This window comes from Alexandromys fortis, unplaced genomic scaffold (assembly GCF_014885135.2).
Source record: "Alexandromys fortis isolate MF-2015 unplaced genomic scaffold, M_Fortis_MF-2015_v1.1 scaffold_479, whole genome shotgun sequence".
NCBI lineage: Eukaryota > Metazoa > Chordata > Mammalia > Rodentia > Cricetidae > Alexandromys > Alexandromys fortis.
Genome location: NW_026068345.1, coordinates 75,023 through 99,233, shown reverse-complemented (window position 1 = coordinate 99,233; position 24,211 = coordinate 75,023). Strand labels below are relative to the sequence as shown.

At 45.6% G+C, this 24,211-nt stretch overlaps 1 protein-coding gene across 8 annotated transcripts; it reads left to right on the top strand.

Annotated features, from left to right (window-relative positions):
- The first annotated feature begins 300 nt into the window (after nt 1–300).
- LOC126495321 (carcinoembryonic antigen-related cell adhesion molecule 1-like) lies at nt 301–13,778 on the top strand. Of its 8 annotated transcripts, none has more exons than XM_050132908.1 (8): nt 301–465; nt 1,258–1,617; nt 3,136–3,414; nt 3,877–4,131; nt 6,257–6,532; nt 7,553–7,825; nt 9,979–10,068; nt 11,552–11,700. In XM_050132908.1, the coding sequence occupies exons 1-7, from the start codon at nt 402–404 to the stop codon at nt 10,056–10,058; spliced, it is 1,587 nt and encodes a 528-aa protein (XP_049988865.1). In that variant the 5' UTR covers nt 301–401; the 3' UTR covers nt 10,059–10,068; nt 11,552–11,700. The 8 variants fall into 8 exon arrangements, with proteins under 8 accessions (XP_049988865.1, XP_049988863.1, XP_049988862.1 ...); XM_050132906.1 differs by having other exon boundaries at nt 9,967–10,068; XM_050132905.1 differs by having other exon boundaries at nt 9,850–10,068.
- The last annotated feature ends 10,433 nt before the right edge of the window (nt 13,779–24,211 follow it).

Here is a 24,211-nt window from a genome sequence, read left to right as displayed (position 1 = left end):
CCCGGAGTAACTCCCACTTTCTCAGAGCATTGAGATACAGGGCAGACTGGGCTCTGGTGGATTTTTATGTCACAAGGAAATACACTCTTGACGATAGAAAGTGCAGGGACAAACCCCAGGGGTGAGCTGCTGTTCTCTAGGGGCACAGGACACTTCTCAACATTGTGCCTCAAAGTATGTTCTAGAAAACTGAACCAGAAAGAAAGGAATAGAAGGATGGGGGGCAGCACTGACACACAGACTCCACCCCCAGCCCATGTGACTCCAGGAGGTGTCCTCCTCTGGGAGGAGGCTCAGGTCAGAGAATAAAAGCAGAAAAAGACACCAGAGCAGCCACACTTGGCAGCAGCCTGAGAAGCAAACCTCCTTTCCAGAGGAAGAGCCTAGGCCACAGCAGAGACATGGAGCTCTCCTCAGCCCCTCTCCACAAAGGGCAGCTACCCTGGAGGGGACTCCTGCTGGCAGGTGAGGAGACATTCCTCAGGGGTGTGGACAGTAGAGGAGCTCAGAGACTGGATGGGGTCTTCTGGGAGGGGGACTGTCCTGAGAGGGGATATATGACTCCTGCTTGAAGCCTGAGAGCAACAGGAAGCTCACAGTGAATGTGAATTGGTAAGTGGGGAGGAAAAACTCAGGGGTTCCCCACTGCAAGTTTATCAGCACTGGCCTCTGTACCCTGAAGACTGACTCCCACAACTGTGTCAGGGTGACTCTCCAAGTAAAACTCAAACTGGGGCCATTTTGAGGATCATTTCATACATACGACCCTGAGGAATCCACAAATAAAACCCAGGCACTGGGACAGTGATTTGCTCACAGCTATCTGAGCCTGTTCCAGGCAGTGACGTTTAAATAAAAATCAAACCAGTTCTCCTCACCTAGTCCTGGACAGGAAGACAGAGCAGCAAGGACATCTAGAAGGTGGGGTTGGGGTTGACAAGGACTTCAGAAGAAACAGAGCTGGGAAGGTCAGAAAATGAAAGCTTGGAGTCTTTAGAGAAGGAGATTAGAGAAGACATGCCTACACTCACCAAAGATTCTGAGTGTGAGCAGGGATCTGAGGGAGTGAGGGGTGAGCTGCGCAGATGCCCGAGAAGACAGTTTTATTCAGTGTACCAAGGAATGGGGGGTGATGCTGCTGACCTCCCCCCAATAGGACACACACACACCAAGGCTGAGAGTTGAACACACTCAGCTTTCAATTTCTATAAAATGCAAAGATCTAATATTGATAGGTTTTTTCCTCTTCCTTCTTAGCCTCACTTTTGATCTACTGGAGCTCTCCCACCACAGCCCAAATCACTGTGGAAGCAGTTCCGCCCCATGTTGCTGAAGGGGAAAATGTTCTTCTACTTGTCCACAATCTGTCAGAGACACCCCGAGTCTTTTACTGGTACAAGGGAGAAAATACGGATAACAGTAATGAAATTGCACGATTTATAACGTCAGATAATGTAAATATAACACGGCCTGCATACAGTGGCAGAGAGACAATATACCCCAATGGATCCCTGCTCTTCCAGAACGTCACTCAGAAAGACACTGGAGCCTACACGTTGCAAATGGTAATGCAAAGCTTTGATACTACGAAAGTATCCGTGCAGTTCCATGTCTACCGTAAGTAATTCTCTGTAACCTCTGGGTCATGGGTGGACTTAATCCTACTTCACACATAGAATTGTCAATCCTGGATGACTGTGTTATGGTCCCCACATTGTGGTTCATCATTTAGTAAAGGACACAGAGTGGAGGAAACAGCAATAAATCAGGATCCCTAACTTGAATCCACCCTCAGAGAGAGAAGGTGAGGTAACTCAGCCCAGGCATGTCAGACTCTGCCCAGGGTCTTAGATGCTCATCATGAACATGGCCTTAAGAAAGACCCTTCAGGACTCAGGTAGGGCCTGACTGAGAAAACCATGAGATTTTCACAGAGACATGAACACCAGGTTTGTTTCAGACCTCCTTCCCAGACGGGACCAGGAATCCTGAGAAGCTTGTAGACTGGGTTGGAATTTGACCTCCTGTTGGAGCTGACAGGGGACAAGGATTGATTGTAGGCTGGTAGCCTGCTGACCCTCAGCCTGTGAGATCCATGTCTGAGGCAGGTCACCTGGGCATCTCCTCCTGAGACTCAGTGTGCTCAGCAAAGGTGGAGGGCTATGAAAGGCAACCAGCCAGCTGTCCTGATGGTCTTCTGAGACCTCAAAGGAAGGTGGAGAACCCTAAAGAGATGAGAGAAAAGTGTACAAATGGCAGCTCCTTGCCTCTGGGGGTCCAGCCCTGGGATTATTTCCTGCAGGCAAATAGTAAGAGACACTGCTTGGTGGAAGGTCAGGTCATTGCTCACATTTCAGGTGAACTTGTAGGCAACAATCATTGTCCTATTCTAGGGAAACTGAGACAGGAAACACAGTCACTGAGTCAGGGTCACACAGGCTATGGGTGGCACAAGCTATCTGTCCACAGCCACATCTCCAGCCTCTCCACCATGGAGACTCTATTAGGTGCCCGGGAGTCTTACAGATCATTTCCTATACTTGGGCTTCTTGTAGGGATTCCTGATTCATGTCAATCTAAATCAAACTCCACATACCTGACAAGAATGGCCCAGCTGAAGCCCATCCTGAACTGAATGGCAGCCAGATCCTGATCTGTGTGGGATCTCTGACAGGCTGTCAGGTTCTCAAAGAAGCTCAATGTGAAGACTAATCATGACCTACCTGTAGGAGAACCCTGAGCAGCAAAGGCTTGGAGGGCGCTGGTCCTCACTGAGCAGGGGAGATCAGGGCAGCTGGAGGGACTTGCACATTGTGTCCCAAGACATGCAATGCATTCGGGAGGACCAGGAGATAACATGAGGTCTCTGATTCCAAGTCTCAAGTCTGTCCATCACCACACACTGCAGCTCAATTCCCTCCTGGGAAAGCCCTTGCTCCTCCCATACACAGCACAGGAGGCCCCATAGTCTCTGAGAGCTCAGCTACTCCATCTGCCTGTAATTTGTTTCCTGCCTGATTCTTTGAGAATGGGGGTTTGAAGGGGAGATAGGAGACTAGCTCTGTTGAAAGAGGTCCTTGCAAGATTCAGAGGCACCACTCAGGGCAACCTTCTCTCTGTTGTCTGCACACACAGCACTGCTACCCAAACCCAGCATCACAAGCAACAATTCCAATCCCATGGAGGGTGACGACTCAGTAGCATTAAGGTGTGAGCCTGAGACTGAGAATACAAGCTACCTGTGGAGGAGAAATGGCCAAAGCCTCTCAGAAGGTGACAGGCTGAAGCTGTCTGAGGACAACAGGACTCTCACTTTACTCAGTGTTGTGAGGAATGACACAGGACCCTATGAGTGTGAAACCTGGAACCCAGTGAGCACCTCCCGAAGTGACCCATTCACTCTGAACATTACTTGTGAGTATTGTCTGCTTCATCCTTTTTACAGCTGCCTAAATACAGATAGTTTGAGCTAGGATACTCAGTCCCCTTGGGTTGGTGACATAGACCCATCACACAGATCCCTAGGCTGACCAGGGCTTCCTGTCCCAACACAAGTACTACATGCAGCCAGGCTCAGCATTGAGCTGGAATGGACTTGAGGGACATCTCCTACCTAGAGAGGCTCAGGGACAGCCCATCCTCAGACACAGTGCACACGTGAGTGTGCAGTGGGGATGTTTGTGTGCTGTGCTCGAGATGGATCAGGACTTGTGCTTGCTGCATGAATACTCTTCTACTAATCTGCACCGCAGCTCTGGGTGGGACCTGCTCAGCTGAGGTTATAATAAAAGTCAGAGAGATACTATGGCCTTCTGTAGACCAGGATTGCCCTTCCCTCTGCTGATATCACATGTGCCTTTATTCTGTTTGCTCCAGATGGTCCAGATGACCCGATCATATCTCCCTCAGATACTCATTTTCATTTAAGGACAAACCTCAGCCTCTCCTGTCAAGCAGCCTCTAACCCACCCGCACTGTACTCTTGGTTTGTCAATGGAGAGCTCCTGTCATCCTCCCAAGAGCTCTTTATCCCCAACATCACTACTAGTAACAGTGGATCCTATACCTGCTTCGTCTATAACTCTGTCACTGGCCTCAATAAGACCACAGTCAAGAACATTGAAGTCCTTGGTAAGTGGATCTCTGAAATATCAGCAACCGGTTTGGAGTGGAGTCTTTGGCTTTCTGGGAAGACACAGAAGAATTTAATTTCCAGTCCATGTCTATGGAAACAATCAAAACTCCATTCTCTCCTGAGCACCCTGCTCCATTACTAGGTCTGATCTTCTCCTGCTGCTCTGACTTCTCCTGGCTGATAGGGATGGAGCTTGGAGTGTGAGGAGGAGCTTCTTCCAGCCTTGGAAACCTCAGGTTGTGGAGGGACTTCCTAGGGGAGGGAGAGCCTTAAGGTCAAGATTTCTTTCTGTCACTAACACAGCCTTCCTGTCCCCTCCATTTTCTTCTCATGACCTCCATGACTTAGAAGAACACCCGGGGCTTTCCTGTACTCACATTCCTTTCTCCCAAATGTGAGGAGAAAACCCCCTCCCCACAGATGGGGACCAGCAGTACAGAGCTCTGCTCCCGGCTCTGCTCCTTTGTCAGGGAGGGGAAGAGAGGGTGTAGAAGGCACCTGGGACCCTGGTTCTGACTCAGGGTAAACCATGTCACTGATAACTTGATGATGCTCTCTCTCCCTTATTTTTCTCAAGAATTAAAAAACAAATGTTTGGCTGGGCAGTAGTGGGGCATGCCTTTAATCCCAAACCTCGGGAGGCAGAGACAGGAGGATCTCTGTAAGTTTAATGCCAGCCTAATCTACAAGAGCTATTTCCTGGACATCTAGAACACAGAGAAACCCTGTCTAGGAAAAGAAAAACAAAAGTCAACTGAGTGTGGTGGTACACACCCTTAATGCCCAGTACTAAGGAGGGAGAGGCAGGTAAACAATACGAGTTCAAGGCCAACCTGGTCTACACAGCTAATTCCAGGTCAGTCAAACCTACAAGTGAGACCCTCCTCAAAAAAAAAAAAAAAAAAAAAAAAAAAAAAAAAAAAAAAAAANACAAGTGAGACTCTCCCTCGAAAAAAAAGAAAAGAAAAGAAACATTTTTTTTTAAAAAAAAAAAAAAAAGTAAAATAAAATGTCACTGATGTACATCAGAGACCTTGAGGTCAGGAAGGGAAAGTGGAAAGGTGGCCTTCAGGTTAGTTGGCTCTGAACTGTGTCTGGCCACCAGCACAGAAGGTGACCAATGAGAACAGTGAAGTGCACTTGCTTGGAGAACAGAGACTCCTCTGTTGAGTCTCCATGCAGAGGAGTGCACAAAGAAAATGCCAGAGACATCTGTGGTGAGATCCAAGAATGGCAGACCCTAGTTCTAGCATTTGGGATGCTGATGCAGGTGCATCTCTTTCAGTTTAAGGCCAGCCTGGTCTACATAGCAAGTTCCAGGCTAGCCAGGACTGTAGAGTGAGACCCTGTCTCAAAAAGAAAAATCGGTATTGAGGATTAGATAGTGGCAGGCTGTGGTCAACTCTGTAGCCAATCATGTCTTCTCTGTGGTATTTAATCCATCTCCATGCACCAAAAAATAACATCTCTTCTAAAAGAAGTTCTTTTCATTCATTTATTTATTTTGGCATTTTGAGACAGGGTTTCTCTGTGTAACTTTGGTACCTGCCAAGAACTCTCTCTGTAGACCAGGCTGGTCTTGAACTCATAGAGATCCATCTACCTCTGCCTCCTGAGTGCTGGGATTAAACATGTGCACCACCACCTGTTCTTCTCAAATAGAAATTCCTTAATTTGGGATTTTTCCTGGCCCCGAAGTATAGGCTTCAACATGTTTAAGATTTGCTGGGCCATCTGAACCCCATGACACATTATTTAATGAAAAAGAAACAGAAGGCTATTTTATAATGGAGGAGCCTGACTGTTCACACTGACTTGCTCACAGAAAGTGTGAGCAAGGATTTGCACAAAAATCAATGGGGATAACATTCTGTCAACCATGAGATTTGTGGTCATGTGGGCTGAAGGGACTCCTAGTGTGGAACATACACACATACCCTGAGTCGAAGATCACTGTGGGCAGTCTGGGTAGGAGGAAGGTTCAGCTCTCTCTTTACAGGTTGTATCTTGAACCCAAACATGCGATCTTCCAGGGTGCCATGTCATTGTGTGGGCCCTGTGAGCTGGCTGAGGTCTGAGGATGAAGGACTCTCAACTGTCCCCTCCACTGTTTATCCACAGTGCTAGTGACTACACCCTCCATCCAAGTCAGCAACACCACAGTCAAAGAACTGGACTCTGTGTTCCTGACCTGCTCTTCAAACGAGACTGGGATCTCCATCCATTGGCTCTTCAATGGCCAGAGTCTGGGGCTCACGGATAGAACGAAGCTGTCCCTGGACAACAGGACCCTCAACATAGACCCTGTCAGGAGGGAGGATTCCGGGGAGTATCAGTGTGAGGTCTCCAATCCAGTCAGTTCTGAGAGGAGTGACCCCATCCAGCTGGCCATAATAGGTGAGTGATCTCCCCTCCCTTCTTACCCCATAGTGTTGGGTGTGGGGCAAATTCTTTATCAGCAGTGTGTAAAATGGGTAAAAGTTACCAGGAGAAAAACATGAAAATACCATCAGCTTAGTCATGGATACATGTATATCTCTTGATAAACACCACACAAGCTGAGCACGGTGCTGCATGACTTGAATCCCAGCCAGCACACCAGAGGCAGAGACAGGTGGATGTCTATGAGTCCCAATCTCCCTATTCATTGTAGTGAATTTCAGGTTAGCCAGAATTTTGAGAATCTGTCTCAAAAAAAAAAATCACTATTGAGGCTTAGAGAGGAAGGCTGTGGTCAACACTGTGGCCATTCACATCTTCTCTGTGGCATTTAATTCATCTCTATGCAGCAGGAAATATGTTTCTCTTGAAAGAGAAATTCTTTTTATGTATCTATTTGGTTTTTAGAGACGGGATTTCTCTGTGTAACTTTGGGCTTGCCAAGAACTCTCTCTGTAGACCAGGCTGGCCTTGAACTCACAGAGATCCACCTGCCTCTGCCTCCTGAGTCCTGGGATTAAAGGTGTGTAGTTTTAGAAATTCCTTAGTTTGTGATTTTACCAGCCCTGAAGTGTGGGCTTCAATTCCTTTAAGATTAGCTGGGCCATCTGAACCCCATGATATATTATTTAATAAAAAAGAAACAGAAGGCTGTTTTATAATGGAGGGACCTGACTGTTCACACTCACAGAAAGTGTGAGCAAGAATTTGCACAAAAATCAATGGGGAAAGCATTCTCCCTCCATGAGATTTGTGGACATGTGGACTGAAGGGTCTCTTAGTGTGGATCCTGCATACATACCCTGAGTCAAGGGTCAATGTGGGGGTCTGGGTAGGCAGAAGATCCAGCTCTCTCTCTTTACAGATTGTATCTTGAATCCAAACATATGATCCATGTCATTCTGTGGGCCCTGTGAGCTGGCTGAGATCTCTGAGGATGAAGGATTCTCAACTGTCCCCTCCACTATTTATCCACAGAGCCAGTGACTACACCCTCCATCCAAATCAGAAACACCACAGTCAAAGAACTGGACTCTGTGTCCCTGACCTGCTCCTCAAACGACACTGGGATCTCCATCCATTGGCTCTTCAATGGCCAGAGTCTGAAGTTCACAGATAGGATGAAGCTGTCCCTGAACAACAGCAACCTCAACATAGACCCTGTCAAGATGGAGGATTCCGGGAAGTATCAGTGTGAGGTCTCTAATCCAGTCAGTTCCAAGAGGAGTGACCCCATCCAGCTGGACATAAGTGAGTGACCTCCCCTCCTTTCTTTTTCTATAGTGTTGGGAGTGGGGCAAATTCTTTATCAGCAGTGTGTAAAATGTGTAAAAGTCATGAGGAGAAAAACATGATTAAAGATACAAACACAGTCAGTTTAGTGATGGATGCATGTTAATCTCATGATAAACACCACACAAGCTGAGAAAGGTGCTGCACACCTTGAACCCTAGCCAGCACACAGAGACAGAGACAGGAGGATGTCTATGATCCCAACCGCCCTCTTCATTGAAGTGAGCTCCAGGTTATTCAGGGCTGCATAATGAGGTACTGGAGAGAGAGAGAGAGAGAGAGAGAGAGAGAGAGAGAGAGAGAGAGAGAGAGAGAGAAATAGGAGCACAAGGCCTGCACGGGTTAATTGTGAGACCCTGTCAATGATAACAACAACAATACATTGATCAATACAGCAAAAGAAATCCAAAGTGATTAAGAGTTTGGAGTCTGAATCAAGCACACAGTGAACCCTCAGAATGTAGTAAAATTCATTCAAATCTTATTTTGATTATTTCTTACTCTTTAATATGAACACTGTAGACAGACACTGGCCTTATTGTGTTAAGTACAGGATAACGACAGGAAGAAACAATACTTTTCTCACTGTAGATATATTTTTTCCAAGTAGCTTACTTCCAAGGTTTGTCTGATCCGTAAATGTAAAATCCACAGATAGCAAGGACCTGCATTGATTCGTGCTACATTTGCATATTCATTCATTTTGTGTGTGTGACCCACGCCCATGTGTGGAGGTCAGATGGTGATTTGTGGGAGCCAATTCTCCAGGGACTGAGAACTGAACTAAGGTCCCTGAACAAGTCCTTTATCTGCTAAGGCATTTCACTGGCCCAAATTTGTTTGTATATTTACTTATGTGTGACATTTGAAGTAGATACTCGGGCAGGGGGGAGTATGGCAGGCTCTCCCACCAGATGGCCCATCTTGTTGGCCCATCTACTCGGTTTCTGATCCTCATGCTGACATTTACACCATGACCTCCTTGCACAAGACTCTTTTTCCGTTATTTTTTTGGTGGTGTATAATATATATGTGTGTGTGTCTGTATATATGTACATATATATATATGGGTATACATGTATTTATATATATATGTACACACACATATATGGATTGGATATTTGACTCAACAGTTAAGAGCACTAGCTGCCCTTTCAAAAGAAGGGTTCAATTCCCAGCACCCATATTGCAACTTATTACTGTCTGTAACTGAGTTCCAAGAAATCCAGTACCCTCTATTGTCATCCTCAGGTACCAAGCGTGCATGTGATACGAGGACATACAAGGCAAAATACTCATTTATAGAAATCATCTTTAATTTTTAGATCTGCCATTGTAAAAATCTGAAATGGACAGCTCAGTGGCAGAAGGTATATTCATATTGCTGTGTAAACACCATCCTTGTCCATTTACAAAACTTCTCATAATCTATCCCACCCTACAATCCAGGATGTAGTTACAGGGTTGGCAGAAGGTATATTCATATTGCTGTGTAAACACCATCATTGTCCATTTACAAAACTTCTCGTAATCTATCCCACTCCCTACAATCCAGGATGTAGTTACTGAGTTGGCATAAGGTATATTCATATTGTAAACACAATGATTGTTTGTTTCCAAAACTTCTCATAATCTATTCCACCCCTACAATCCTGTTACTGAGTTGAATGCAATTATCTACTCTTTTGAGGACCCAGAGTGCCCTGTCTCTTGGTTACATTTAAGCCTCCCATTGAGCAATGCCCCAGAACTCTAATTTTTTTAATATATTCCAAAGCTCTTGCTTCCTGTCTGTGATTTTAATGGTGTGCGTCCTGAGAGATGTGGGTGGTGCTTTATGATTTCCCTTAGTCAGTGACTGAGAAGTGAGGTGGGGCCACAGGTGACCACTTATTCATGGCTGCTACAGCTGAGACACAGCGAGGGTGGAGAGACACTTGCTAAGAGACCCTCACTTCAGCTGACACTTCACCTTCCCACAGAAAACACATTCCCCAAGAGGGTGAACAGAAATCATCTCATGCTAAGAATTCCCCGGGCACACCACTGGAAAACATTTTTACTTCATTCCTTCTTGTCTTTTCCTTCCCTGACAACTGATTCAACACAAGGGAGTTCTGCCGGCATCTTCGTTGGATCTGTGACTTGGGTGACTCTGATAGCAGCCCTGGCATATTTCCTTTGTTTCTAGAAGAAATACGGTAAGACAGTCTTTCCTCTTTTGTGTTCTGCAAGTCTTAGTGTAATGTTGGGGAGTGGGCAAGCACTTCTCTCCCTCTGCCTCTGAGCTGGATCTCTTTGCCTCTCTGTTAACTCTCTGCTTCTCAGCACTGAGCCTGTGGTTTCAGCCTCCCTGTCCCCTGTCCTCCTGTTTCTTGAGGTCCATCCCCAAATATCTAGGGAACAGATTGAATTATACCCCTTTATTCTTCAGACAGGAAGCCAAGGTCCAAGAAGAAAGGAGAGTGAGGGAATCCAAGGAGCAGCAGGAAGATACAGGTGGCATGTCCCTCTGACTGCAGCAGCAGGGGGGGGGGCAGTTAGAAGGACGAGGACCCTAAGACCAAGCAACAGAAGCATTAAAGAGCTCTTGGTCAATAAAATGAGTAGAAAAAGCCCAGCAGTGGTTTAGCATGCCATTAATCCCAGTACTCGAGAGGTAGAGGCAGGCAAGATCTCTTTGAGTTCAAGACCACTTTTTCTACAGAGCGGGTTCCAAGACAGCCAGGGATACCCAGAGAAATTCTGCCTCTACCCTTCTCCCCCCCCAAAAAAAAAAACAGAAATAAAGGAGAGAAAGAAAGAAAGGAAGGAAGGAGGAAGGAAGGAAGGAAGAAAGGAAGGAAGAAAGGAAGGAAGGTAGAAAGGAAGAGAAGAGAGAGAGAGAGAGAGAGAGAGAGAGAGAGATTGTGTGATTGTGTGTGTTTGGAAAACTCCCCACTCTGTGCTTAATTCCTGACCACAATTCCTTTTATTCTATGGCCCTTGTCAAGGGACTTGAACGTTTTGATCCTCGGTCTTATCACCTGTGAAATGGGCATTCTGCCCACCTCAGAGAAGAGACTCAAGAGAAGAAACGAGTTGACACATGCACAGCAGTGTGTACATAGAGACAACAGCACATCTTTCTCTTCCGATCTGAACCTGCTCTGACCATAAAAAGGATGGATTCCATTCTAATGGGTCTGAGACCCTGTTTCTACCTTATAACAATTTTACCAAAATTTTATCATTTCAGCCTTTCAACCAAGTACAGGCATTGACTGAAGAGTACTTTAAATCATAAGGACACTTTCACAGTGTGAACTCTCGCAGGTTGACCACACTCAAAAGCAGCAGGCAAGCTAAGTTACTTCACAACTACCCCCACCCCGCAAACACACTTTGCTGTCACTTCCCAACAAATAGCAGTGGCGGTCAGGATGGCCCATACCCTCGCTCTCTGTTCTGTGGCCCATCTGGATGTCTCTTTTGATTCCTCCTCTGTCCCCATGGCTGTCTCACCCTGTTTCTCAACCTGTCTCCTCTAGTGACCACACATCAGACTGTCAGACAGTGAGTGACGGGTGTCCTCTCCCATGGCTCACCTGGCACAGAGGCCACAGCACAGTGGGGCTGGTTCACCAGCAAGGTGAGGTTCTGACCTGCGGGACTGATGTCACTGACCAGCACTCATACTTTCAGGTGGATGACGTGGCATACACCGTCCTGAACATCAACGGCCAGACACCCAAACCACCAACTTCAGCCTCCCCATCTCCAAGAGCCACAGAAAGTTTATTCAGAAGTAAAAGAGAAATGATCATGCTGGCTACACTAATGATGCATTTCCAGAATCTCATCCTCACTAGGAGATCTCTGTACCATGAGATGAGGAAACACATGTGTGTATGCGCACACACACACAGCTCCAGGCGGCAGCATCTTCAGTATCAATAGAAGGAACAATGTATTCTGGAGCCTACGGGAAACCTAACCTTTCTTGGAATTGAAACTTGGCTGAGAAAAGGGCATCAAAGCTGCCTACCCTTCACTCCCCTTCATGGCTTGTTTTAAATTGACCTATTCAGAGCACAGTCATTCTCCCCAGCTCCAGTCCTGTCCTAGCACAGTCTGACTTGAATTCCCATAACCCTGGACGTCACCTAAGTGCTAATGCCAAAAAACAAAGGACAAGCAGGAAACGGGCATTCCTGCGTCTTTAAAGCCCGATGTGAAGCCATCATACACGGGAAGATAAAGTCTCAGCCAGAGGTCTCAGGAAATCTCCACGCCGACAACCGTCATGCTTGCCCGGCTGTGGCATCAGGGTCTCTGTATGTTGTGCATTTACACCTGAGCCCACCTCTGAGCCTTTCTCCAGAAAACCCACTCAAAGCAGCTAGCAAAGCTCTTTGGCAGCATCCACTGCCATTGCTAACGCAGAGGGCAGGTGCAAAGACAGCATCTCTAGCCTCTACCAGGAAGGAGTCCAGAAAAGCAGGGCTGGTGAACTGACAGTCTCCTGGAATCTGAAAACAGAACAGAGAGATACCCTATGTGGAGCATTGAGACTGTTTCAAAAGAAGCCATGTTTGAAGGTACTGGAGTTTTCTTCTCTGTAAGACAACTCACTATTTGAATTTTTGTTAACTGCTGACTTGGCTCAGTGTGAGCTGATAGGTCTGCCTTAGGGGCAAGAAACCACTGCACCTCTGGCTCCCTTGGCCAGGATCAAAAGGCCTCTCAAGCCCTTTTGATCAAGAGTCCCAAACCAAAAATGAATAAATGTGTAACAAGGCAAGTCACTTGCAGAACCACTGCCTAGTGTCGAGTTAAGGCTCCTACTTTCATGAATTTGTCAGAAAAGCCTGACATTTCCTTTCTCCATGTCTTCACCTTGATTGTTGGACACTGGCCAGAGCCTACACAATATTTCTCTGACACTCTGGGCTTCCTTGCTCTCTCCCTGGAGCTTTCCTTCCCCTACCCTTTGTAGGCCTCCAGCTGAACTCTTGCCTGACTCACAAGCCAGCCATTCCTCCTCCACTCCAACTCCTTTCCAGGCCGATGCTGAGATTTCCAGCTTGTCTAACTTGCTGTTTTGCTTAAACTCTAACAAAAACTGTCCTCGGCTTCAACAAAAACAACAGGCTTTCGTCATTCCCACCCCGCTCCTGGAGATCCAGGACCAGCCTCCAAGTACCCTTCTGCAGTGTTTCTGCCTGTGCATTGTTTGCCCTTTCTTTGGCTTCTCTTGTTTACTTTTTTTTTTTTGAGACAGAGTTTTAGCATGTAGCCTGAACAGGCTTCAATATCACAATAACAGTTTCTACAATCTCCCTCCTGCTGAGATTACAGCTCAGGCCACCAGGCCCAGCGGCTTGTGCATTCCCTGACTGCCCTACACTCTCAGGAATCCTTGGCCTCTGCTACTGTGTGTTTGGTCCACGTGAATTGTGCCCTTAAAGGAACACAGTCACTCAAGCCGAAGGCATTGTTTACATCCTAGAGAGCTGTGCACTGGTGCTCCCCTGGGAATGTGGGACACTTGCAAGGGGTTCTTTCCCAGCCCTGGGCCTTCAACAGCCTCAGAAACCTACTTTTCCCACCTGGGATGAATCCCAGCAACAGAAGGAAAGGCCAATGTGCTCTCAGGGATCCTCTCTTCAAGACGTACCCCCACCCTGTGCCTGCTAATCAAGGGTTTTATTGGATAATAAGTGTTTGTTCTCATGCCGTGCCTAACGGGCCTTCCAAGGCAGTTATTCTCTAGTTCTTGTATTGGGGATTTCTCTCAGGGACTTCCAGCCTGTGTATATTTTCCTTCATTAATTCTATTCTGGGTTATTTAAAATTGTCTGTCTAACGCCAAATCAGAGGTATTTGTAAATTTCCCCTATGTTCATAATAAAATATCATATATCACTGATGCTACTTTGTGGGGTTTTCTGTATTTTGTTTGTTTCTGCTTTTGCCATGCTTAGGATGGATGCTACGGTCTTGCATGCACTAGGCAAATGCTCTGCACTGGGATACATCCCTATCTGGTACCAACTAGACAATGTCTTCCTTACAGGTAGAAGACGACAACTGCTGGATGGGGGGCCAGAGTGAGCCTACTGCTAAGTAGTGTACAGTAGCTCTCTGACGTAGTTGTGTAGGAATTAGCTAAATGCACTGCACATTTATTAACAAAGTATACGTGCAAGCAACAAGCCAATCCCTGAGCTGCCCAGAAAGAGCTGTTTACAGTCCTCTAAGAGAGGAGAGATTACAGGAACAAAGAGCCTCTCTGGTCCTTTCCATCACAGTAAACAATTCCTCCAACCCAAGTGGCTCCAGCCACTCAAAGGCAGCAATGCAGTGTTCAGCTCAGAAATCTCCACATGTTGGCTCACACTGAACTGTCTCCAGCACTTCCTGTCCCTTTCTCGTTGCTAATTTCCTGCCTGTCCTCTTAAACCTCTGACCTGAATAAGATCCGTGTAGTAATTCCATCAAGTGCTACCCTGGCATCTCCTTTTCTTCCCTGGTAAACAAAGGCAATGCTTGTGTGGCCAGCCCTTCTCCTATCCCATAAAGTCAAACACACACTTCTTCAACCTAGGAATCTCACTGGATTGTGAGATATTTATCAAAAAACACATAAACAGGCACACAATGAGTTGTACATGAATGTTCACAGCATCATAATTCATAACAACCAATAATTTTAAAACTCCATCATTAGAGAAATTGAACAGATCATCATCATGTGTCCACAGGATAAAATTCTCAGCTACTGTTAGAAATAACTGTGTAAAATGGAATTATGAATCCTGCTGAGTACTGAGGCACACATCTCAGCACTTGAGCCCAGAAGGTCTAAGTCATCCTAAACAGAGGAGAACACCATCTCAAGAAACAGAAGATGCGGAAGTGGTGAGATGGCTCCAGAATTAAGAATACTTGCTGCTCTAGCAAAGAGGTTCCCAATACATGTGGGGGTGGCTCACAACCACCTGTGACTCCAGTACCAGAGAATGAAACATCCTCTTCATGTGGATGTGTGCACATGTACTGCGAATGCACGGGCACACACACACATATGCACACACACACATATAAAATAAGTTTTTTAAAATAAATTTTGGCAATATTGCCCTATGCACATCAAGCCACAAACAGAAAGAGCGATGATAACATTTAAATTTCCAGGAGTAAATAATTCTCATTAATAGTGCTAAGAATTCACACTTGGGGGGCTGACAAGACAGTGCAGGTTAATGGCTCTGGTTGTTCTTCCAAAGAACCCATGTTCCATTCCCAGCACCCACATGGTGGATCACAGCCATCTGTAATTCCTGTTCTAGGGAAGCAAGACTCTTCTAGCTTCCTTGGGCACCAAGGGACATAGTGGTGCAGTGCACAGGAGACCACACACACAAAACACGCATACACATATAATTTTTTATGACTTTTAAAAAAGAATTGACACTTGAAGTTGAAATATACTGCAAAGGTATTCAAAGAGATTTGGGAGTCAAATCAGACACCATAATTCAGGTGTCAATTTCACAGTTACCAACACTCGGGGTGTAAGCTGACATGGTGGTTAGTGAGGAGGCTAATGCACTACAGCAGGATGGCTTGAGCACAAGAGTTTGGGACCAGCTTAGGCTACACAGCAAGGCCCTTGACACAAAACAAAACAAAACAAAACAAAACAAAACAAAACAAAACAAAACAAAACAAACGATAGAAACACATAGACTCAAGAGTAGCCCCGAGAGAGGACGCAGGATTGATGTGATGAACCCAGGGAGACTGAGGCCAGCACCTCAGAAACAAAGTCACAGCATGAAGACAAAGGTATAAATCAGCAGGATTTGAATTTTATCTATTTTCTCTTTCTATGTGCATATTTATATTGGAGGGAGACATTGCCATCCCACTAATGTGCAGGCCAGAGAACAGCTGTGAGACTCGGGACTCTTTCCACCATGTGGGCTCCAGGGATCCACTCTCGTCATCAGACTTGATGGTCCTCTATCTCAATTTTATTATGTGCATATGTGCTGGGTAGTGGTGGGGAATATGTGCACGTGAGTGCAGGAGCCTTCAGAGATCAGAAATCTCACATCCCTCTGGATCTGGAGTTACAGGCTGCTGTGAGTTACTTCATAGGGGTCCCGGAAACCAAACTGGAGTTCTCTGGGAGAGCAGTTTGTACCTGTACACTTAATGGCTAAGTCATCTCTTCAGCCCTTGTCTCAGTTTTTAATGATAAAATGTGTACCTAATTCAATCTATCAAATACAAACACCAATACTCACATTCTACTGCTGTGTAATAAATTATCATATTTGAATCAAAGTTTCCTTTTATTATTTAAAGAGTAGGTGAGCCTGATTCCTTAACATCCAGCTACCATCTCTGGAAGAGCTAAGATTACAGGTCTGTGTACCTCCTCTGCCTTATTTGAGATAGTCCTGGGGATCGAACTCAGGGTCTCTGGTATGCCAGGCTGACCATCTGCCCACTGAGCTACATAGTGTCTATAGCATCTACCCTGTGTAGATGTTTAAACACTTCTTAGTTCACCAGTTCAGAGAGTGAGTTGTCTTTGCCCTGACAGGTGGAGACCCATACACCTATGGGTCATCTCCATTTACGCAAAGAAGAGTTTATGTCAGTAGATTATATCCACACAGGCCATCTCTTCTAGATTAAACAAAACCAGCTGATTTATAACCACAAATACATCTTTTAAATCCTGATCACCACAAGATAATGTAATCATGGGCGTGAGGTGGGACATGAACAACGTTATAGTTTTGGGCAGAGGGGCCAGCTGAGGATTCTGTGCAGCACCTTGTGCACAGCCCTGCTCTGAGGGAGCTCTTCCAGGGTTCTGATCTGAAAAATCGGGACAGGAAGCCAAACAACTGAGTGATGTAATGTGAGACAGGAGACCACCGCTGTGTTCTTTTGCCATTCCAGAGTACATACAGCTGGGTGTAGGATCATTCATTTGTGATTCCAGTATTTGAGAGGCGATGCAGGAGGATTACCAAAAGTACCAAGCCATCTTGATCTACATAGTGAAAACCAAGCCAGTCTGAGCTACATGGCAAGACGCTGTCTCAAAAAAACAAACAAAAATAACCTGCAGACTTAAGCAGAGAGTCTGTGTACACACAAGTGCGTGTTATACTCACAGTGCCAGAGCTGGGGCACAAGACTGCACACGTGATAGGTTAGTGGTCTACCACTGAGTACAACCCAACCCTAACAACTGAGCTTATTCTCATCATAGCTCAGGAGATACAAAACCAAAGTGTCGGTAGATTGTGTTGTTTACTTTTATTACTTTTGTTTATCTTTATTAAATATTTTTGCAATTTTTAAAAATAAAAAAGGAATTAAATAATTCTCCCCAGTTCCCTCTCAAACTTCATGACCTCTCTTAAATGAAATTCATTTTTAATTGATACAGACGTAAAATTGTACAAATAATGGAGTACCATATAATGTTTTGATACACTGTACAATATTCAAATACAATAAAACAAATTCTCAAACAGTTAGCACTTCTTTAGGGTAACAACATTCATTACTGAGGGAGATAGCTCAGTCTGTAAAGTGTCTGCCATGCACACATGAGGTCCTGAATTCAGAGCCCATGCACCTGTGACCCCGGCAGGATGGAGGGAGAGAGGCAGAGACAGGCAGATCGGAGGGACCCATTAGCCAGACAATCTGACTAAAACAGTGACCTCTGGGTTTACTGAAAGACCCTGTGTGTAAGATGGAGGAGCTGGAGAGATGCTATACCTGGCCTGACTCCAGAGTCTTCACTCAGCCCCTATCCATCCTTCATGTTACCTTTGCTTGCCCTATGTGAATCTTGTCTGTGAGTTTCCCATGGAAACATGCAAAACTTTGTTTAGAGGAAATCTGGAAAACAGATTTGTACCTGGCATTGTATGTTCGGAAACCTCATTCAGTTTGTTTTGAGATATGGAAATCTACTAGCTAAATTGTAAAGACAGGAAAAAATAAAGACGCCAAGAGGCATGGGAAAGTGCTTCAGTTCACAGAGACTGAGCCCCCTGCCACCACAGAGGCTAAGTTAGTTCTCATGTGTCTCTAATCTTCATTTCACAGACCCGTGGGAACCCACACACCCGTGGCGAGTTACACATGATAGATGGTTCCATAGTAAAAGCACTTATTACTTAGCAGAGGACCAGGTTTGACTCCCAGTCCTCATATGGTAGCTCATAACCATCTATCTTTACAGTTTCAGGGATAATGATGCCCTCTTCTGACCTCTGCAAGCACCAGGAATGCACGTGATACATATGCAGACATACAGGGAAAACACGCATGCACATACAAATAAAAATAAACTTTTAAAAACATTTTAAGGTGTAGAAAGACACCCGGGCCAATCTTTGGCATCACACATGCACACACAGATGAGTTCACTTACACACGCACACATGCACACACACACACTCACACACACACACACACACACACACACACCATACAAACACACAGCAGAAAGAGAAGAAGGAAGACAAGAGGACTCCTTTCCTGTCACCCTGTGAAAAGATCTGACAAAAATGCCCTCTAGGGAAGATCAAGACACTGTTCACAGCAAGCATTTAAACTAACCCTGAAAAACTAAAGTTGTAAGAGGCCGAAAAGCATCCTGGGAGTGGGGCACTCAGCAAAACAAAGACTTAGGTTTGGCCCCCATCACAGCAACAAACACAGTAAGATGAGCTTGGTGATAGCTCAGTGAGTGAGTACCACTTGTCATGTGAGCACGGGAAACTGAGTGTGTTCTCATGTCAAAAGCTGGACATTAGTGATTGTGATAACTCTGCTGGGAGAGGTAGAGACAGGAGAATTGCAGGTCTCACTGATCAGTCTGTCTAGGGGAACAGGCTAGTTCCAAGTTCATGGAGAGATCCTGTCTCACTAAAAGAAGAAATAATAAAGAAAATGGAGGGAGGGAGAGAGGGAGGGAGGGAGGGGAAGAAAAGAAGAAGGAAAGAAGCAAGGAAGGAGAGAAGAGAGGAGAGGGAAGAAGACAGGTGGGAAGGGGAGGGGAGAGGTGAGGATGGGAGGGGAGGAGAGGAGAGGAGGTCTCTATGAGTTCAAGCCCAGCCTGGTCTATGGAATGAGTTCCAGGCCAACTAGAGAGATCCTGTCTCAAAAACAAAAGGTGAGAGAATAGAAAGTGATGGCTCTACTTTCATCAAAGAGTTCCAACACATCACCCAGTCTTACAGCCTTAATTTCCATGACATCTATATGATTCTTATGAACAACCTTCTCCCTGAGAAATTCTGGTGAGTCTGGGAAGAGGCCAGAGCACATACAGAGGAGATCCACCAAACTAACACTGCCCACCTAACCTGGGTTGAGGTGGTCCCCTAGCTGGATCCCAATTAGAGCTATAACACCCCAGGGGTATCCTAGCTAGAGATCAATTCATGACCCGACTCCTGGCTGGTCTTATTAAGGCTGCCCTTAAAGCACTAAACTATGAAAAAAACAAGAGGTTGTCCAAGACAGACATGAAAACTGGTCTCAGTTCCTGGAGTGTCTTACCAAGGCTCTCTTACGATATGCCAGTTAGGACCTCATCACCACAGATGGAAAACAGCTCCTCATGAGCTACTTCTTTTCCCAGGGTTTCCCCAACATTAGGTTCAAACTTAGAAGTTTATAGGGGGGACCCCTAATTCCACAAGCAAGAAATACTGGCACTGGGCTTCCAAATGTACCCTGGAAGAGATGAGAGAGCTGGAAAACAAAATACCACATGCTGGCGAAAGCCTTCCAGCTGCCACAGCAACTGCCTATGCTCCTTAGCCTCCCAAAGTCTGAGGCCTGCCTGGTCCCTGGGCCTGCCCTAACCATCACAAACACTCTGACCATGTTCAAAGTGTCATCAAGAGGAATACTGGACTATCAGCTGTCCCTGTGTCCCTTGAAGCACAGGGACATCAGGCCCAGACTGCCCTCTGGTTGACGTTCTAGGTCTGGGCAAGGATGACTGAGGGGACACAGGCTCTCTTGGCACTATCACTGCCATCTCTGACAGGAAGCCCGGGTAGTCATCATGGTTGGTATCAGGGTTACCCATCTCCTTCCTCTGGGATACCAGGGCTATATACTAAGTCCTGATGGAGATTCATGACCTACCTCTATTTCTCATTTCCCTATTGTCAGGGTTGGGGAGCAGCCTTACAAACCTCTCCACCCCCCTACTCAGTCACATCTTTAAGGGTATCCCTCTTACTCCTTCTTTCCTAGTGGTACCAGCATGTCCCATTGTCTTACTGGAAAGGGACCTTTCCTAGCTAAAGTGGGAGCTGCTATTTTCTTCACACCCCCCATTTGTTTGACCCCAGGCGAGCCAGTCATCCCCCTCCTCTCCAGGTCACACAAATAAACACACCATATCCCTTACCAGTTTCTCAGGTAGGCCCCCAGGTCTGGAATACCCAAAACCTGTCTATAGCCAAACGTCACCCCCCATCATCTGATTACAAAATCCTACCTGGTATATCACCCTAACCCAATAACCACTCTTACTCCAAACTCTCAAAACACTTAATCCTCTTATCTCTGACCTCTTAAGAGAAACCCTTCTGCACCCATGTCTTCACCCTTTAGCATCCCCAGCCTTGAAGTTAAAATAACCAGCAGAACCTCCTGCTTGGATCAGGATCTCTGACTCATCAGCTCTGCAGTGGTTCCTCTTCATTCCGTAGTGCCTAACATCCATACGCTCCTCTCCACCTTCTTCTTGGGAACCTCTCATTTCTGACTTGGACCTCAAAGATGTCTTCTTCTCCATCCCTCTCAATCCCCACATCTTTGCCTTTACTTGGACTAATCTGGATACCCACCTCTCCACCCAGCTCACTTGTACCGTCCTATCCCAGGGGTTCTGGAACAGCTCACATCTATTTGCCAAGATTTACTCTCTTTGTCTCTCTCTAAACATAAATGTATATAATATGTAGATTACCTTTTCCTCTGTAGTCCATCCCGACAAATTCGTCAAGCAGACACTACTAATCTTCTAAACTTCCTGTCTCCAGGGCTATAGGTTCTCACTCTCTGAGGTCCAATCGTCCACCCCTCAAGTTACCTAACCTGGGACTAACTCTACCCAAACTCACAAAGCCATTACTTTAGACACAAAGTGTCTATTCTAACCAATCCCTCACAGTCTCCACTATCAAAGATGAAATCCTATCCTTAGGGGTGGATGTGATCCTAAACTCTTTCTTGGATTCCCTCTTTCTGCCTTCTTGCTTGTTCCCTGTGGCCCTTATCCCCTTACATGAGCCCCTCCTCATACCTATTGACAAATTCTTTCATAAATTTCTTTTTTTTTTTCCCCGAGACAGGGTTTTTCTGTAGCTTTGGAGCCTGTCCTGGAACTCATTTTGTAGACCAGTCTGGCCTAAAACTCACAGAGATCAGCTTGCATCTGCTTCTCAAGTGCTGGGATTAAAGACAAATGCCACCACTGTCAGTTCCCCCTCCCACTTTCATAAATTTCATCAGACCCTCCTCCATACTCCAGAACTCCTTTAAGGATACCCTTAAAGAAGTATATTTAGCCTGTTTATCTATTTTTATAGACCTTTAACTGTTCTGAAACTGTAGTTTCTTGAGGCTGCCTTGTCTAAAACCTGTCTGTCAGCTCCTAGCTGAAGCCATGCTGCATGGGAGGTGGCAGGACATGCTCTCTCTGTCTCTCTGTCTCTGTCTCTGTCTCTGTCTCTGTCTCTGTCTCTCTCTCTCTCTCTCTCTGTGTGTGTGTGTGTGTGTGTGTGTGTGTGTGTGTGTGTGTGTGTTTTGCTGTACTAGGGACTAGGCAGTGTCCCTTTTTTGTTTTTTGTTTTCCTGGGCATAGGCCATGCTCTTTTAGTTGAAAAGTCCCATCAGAGGTCAGTGGCTGATACTTTTAAAGGCTCTCTGGTGTCTGCCATTGTGGCTGCTCTAAGATAGTAGTGTGCCCTCACAAGCTCTGGCAGGTGTAGTCACACCAATTTTATTATTTTTTTTAATTTTATTTTGTGATCATAAAATCAGGAGAACTCCTGAACCCTCTCCTCTGTTACATTGACTGACTCTGGGCTGCTGACTGTGTGGAGTTAAATTTATTCTCTAAATTTATTCTGTTTCCTGCTCACCTTTTTGGCTCCACCGTGTAGGTGGATTATATTTAGGCAGCTACTGCATGTGGGTCAAAACTCAGCTACAGCATGTGCATGGAACTGCAGCAATCTCAGTGTTAACCTAGGTGATCGCTAGTTAAAAGGTACATTTTTATTTATGTTTTTACCCTTTGGGCAATGATAAAAGCTGTCTCCTTGAACATCATGCTTACAGACTCTGAATATCTCTGTCTTTGTTCTTGCTTTATTAACTGTTTTTCAACATACATAACTGATTATTATTTACAAATTTTACTCCTGATTTTTAATTTTTTATTTTTATGCTTCTTTAAATTTTATTTTTTATTTTTGAGTGCTCATTACTCATGTATCCACCTGTGGTGCAAACTTCTTGTTGGTTTCTCACGTTCTCCTCAGTATGTCTAGTTACTTTTCTGGTAGATTTTAGGGTTCTACAATGAGCCCCATGTTGGGTGCCACTATGTCGGGGTCCAGCCCCAATATAAATTATTTTTTGATCCAGAGTGGAGGTGTGGGAATAAAGACACAACTCACATGACTTTATCGGATAGGAGTTTTTAGGGATCCCTCATGAATCCAAACCTTTTTTTTTAATCTATGTCTGCTCTGTCACATAGACTGCATTGACACCTCTTTCCCAGGTGACCTCCCAAATTACAAAGAAGGAGCAGAACAATATTAGCATATCCTGACCCTTTTTTTAGGATGGCATCAGTTTGTCTCACTATCAAAGGGCTAAGTGACCACTTTCTGTGTGGCAGGTGCAAATTGTGCCTTGAAGGTAGAAATATTGGCCTGTATAATACAACTCCTAGAGTGCTTGACCTCTGGGAGGCAACACACAGGTCCCTATGCCTGTTATTTGCTGTGCTGAAATATTTTCCTGTCATCCCCAAGGGCATGACTCCAGCAAAACTTGGGTATAGACTCAGTCCAGAGGAAAGGCTGGCTTTCTTTTTTGGCCTCATATAATGATGTAGACATTTCAGCAAACCTGGGGATCCAGAGGTGGCAGAAGCCTGTGGACTCCAGCAAAACTTGGGTATAGTCTCCAATTATTGCTACAATGGTATAGAAATGAGGTTGCACATTTAGGCAGAGCCAGCTCTCTCTGGTTAGATCAGGTTTAGAGGCATTTAACACTTGGAAGGTTTTTGAGACAAGCTCCCATATGGGGTATTGGCTCTATGTAAATTTTTCATCCTGGGGCGTGATATCTGGGTGGGCCATAAGAGTTAGGCCCATGCCAGACAGTGGTGGTGCACACCTTTAATACCAGATATTCTATGTCAGCCTTTTGATGTCCAGGGCAGTGGATGATGGCCAATTTGATTGGTACCATGAGGCTTCCAGTAAGTCCAGGATTTCCTCTTTGGTTTTCATAGTCTTTTTCTTAGCAGTAAGGAGCCTCCATTCCTTATAGAGAGCTCCAAGAACATGGGCTGAGGCAAAGGCAGAATGGCTGTCCATGTAGATGTTCAGCCTCCTCCCTTTTGCCATCTCTTTGTTAAGTCCAGCTCTCATGGGAGGGTCACCACCAAAACAGTCTCCTTGTTCACCATCACAACCCCCACGTGACTTTTGCCATCCTGCATGAAGCTGTTCCTGCCCATATACCAGTTAAGCCCTGTATCCAGCAGGGACTGATCTCATAGGTGCTTTCTCAGCCTGTGTACCTGGCTTTGGATTCCTGCATAACCATGTAGTGGAGTGTCCAGGTCTGGGTCAGGGAGCAGGGATGCAGGGTTTAAGGCCATACTCAAAAGGAAATGGATATGCAGGGGAGGGGAGGCTAAGGAGGAGGCTCGAATAGTCAGTCATGCTACTGTTGCTCATTCGTCAGTCAGGTGGCTATTTGAGCATCCTTCAAAGGTATGAGGGGTGGTAATAAGAAACTTCAGTCCCATGGTTAGCTCGCCAGCATTCTTGACCAGCAAGGCTGTGACAGCAATGATCCCTAAGCATGGGAGCCCACTGGCTGCCACTGGGTCTAGTCTTTTGGATAGAGAGGACACTGGCCTATTCCCAAGGTCCTAGGGTTTGGGTTAAGACCCCTTTGGCTATGACTTTTTTCATCTATGTAGAGATGGAAGGCTTTGGTGATGCCTGGCAGCCCTAGTGCAGGTGCCAAGAGGAGGGA

Bases quoted from the DNA above. Each gene is read 5' to 3' on its own strand.
- LOC126495321 (XM_050132905.1), top strand. From the start codon at position 402: ATGGAGCTCTCCTCAGCCCCTCTCCACAAAGGGCAGCTACCCTGGAGG. The intron at 1,618-3,135 runs GTAAGTAATTCT...CTGCACACACAG, and splicing joins CGTGCAGTTCCATGTCTACC to CACTGCTACCCAAACCCAGC. The intron at 4,132-6,256 runs GTAAGTGGATCT...GTTTATCCACAG, and splicing joins CAAGAACATTGAAGTCCTTG to TGCTAGTGACTACACCCTCC.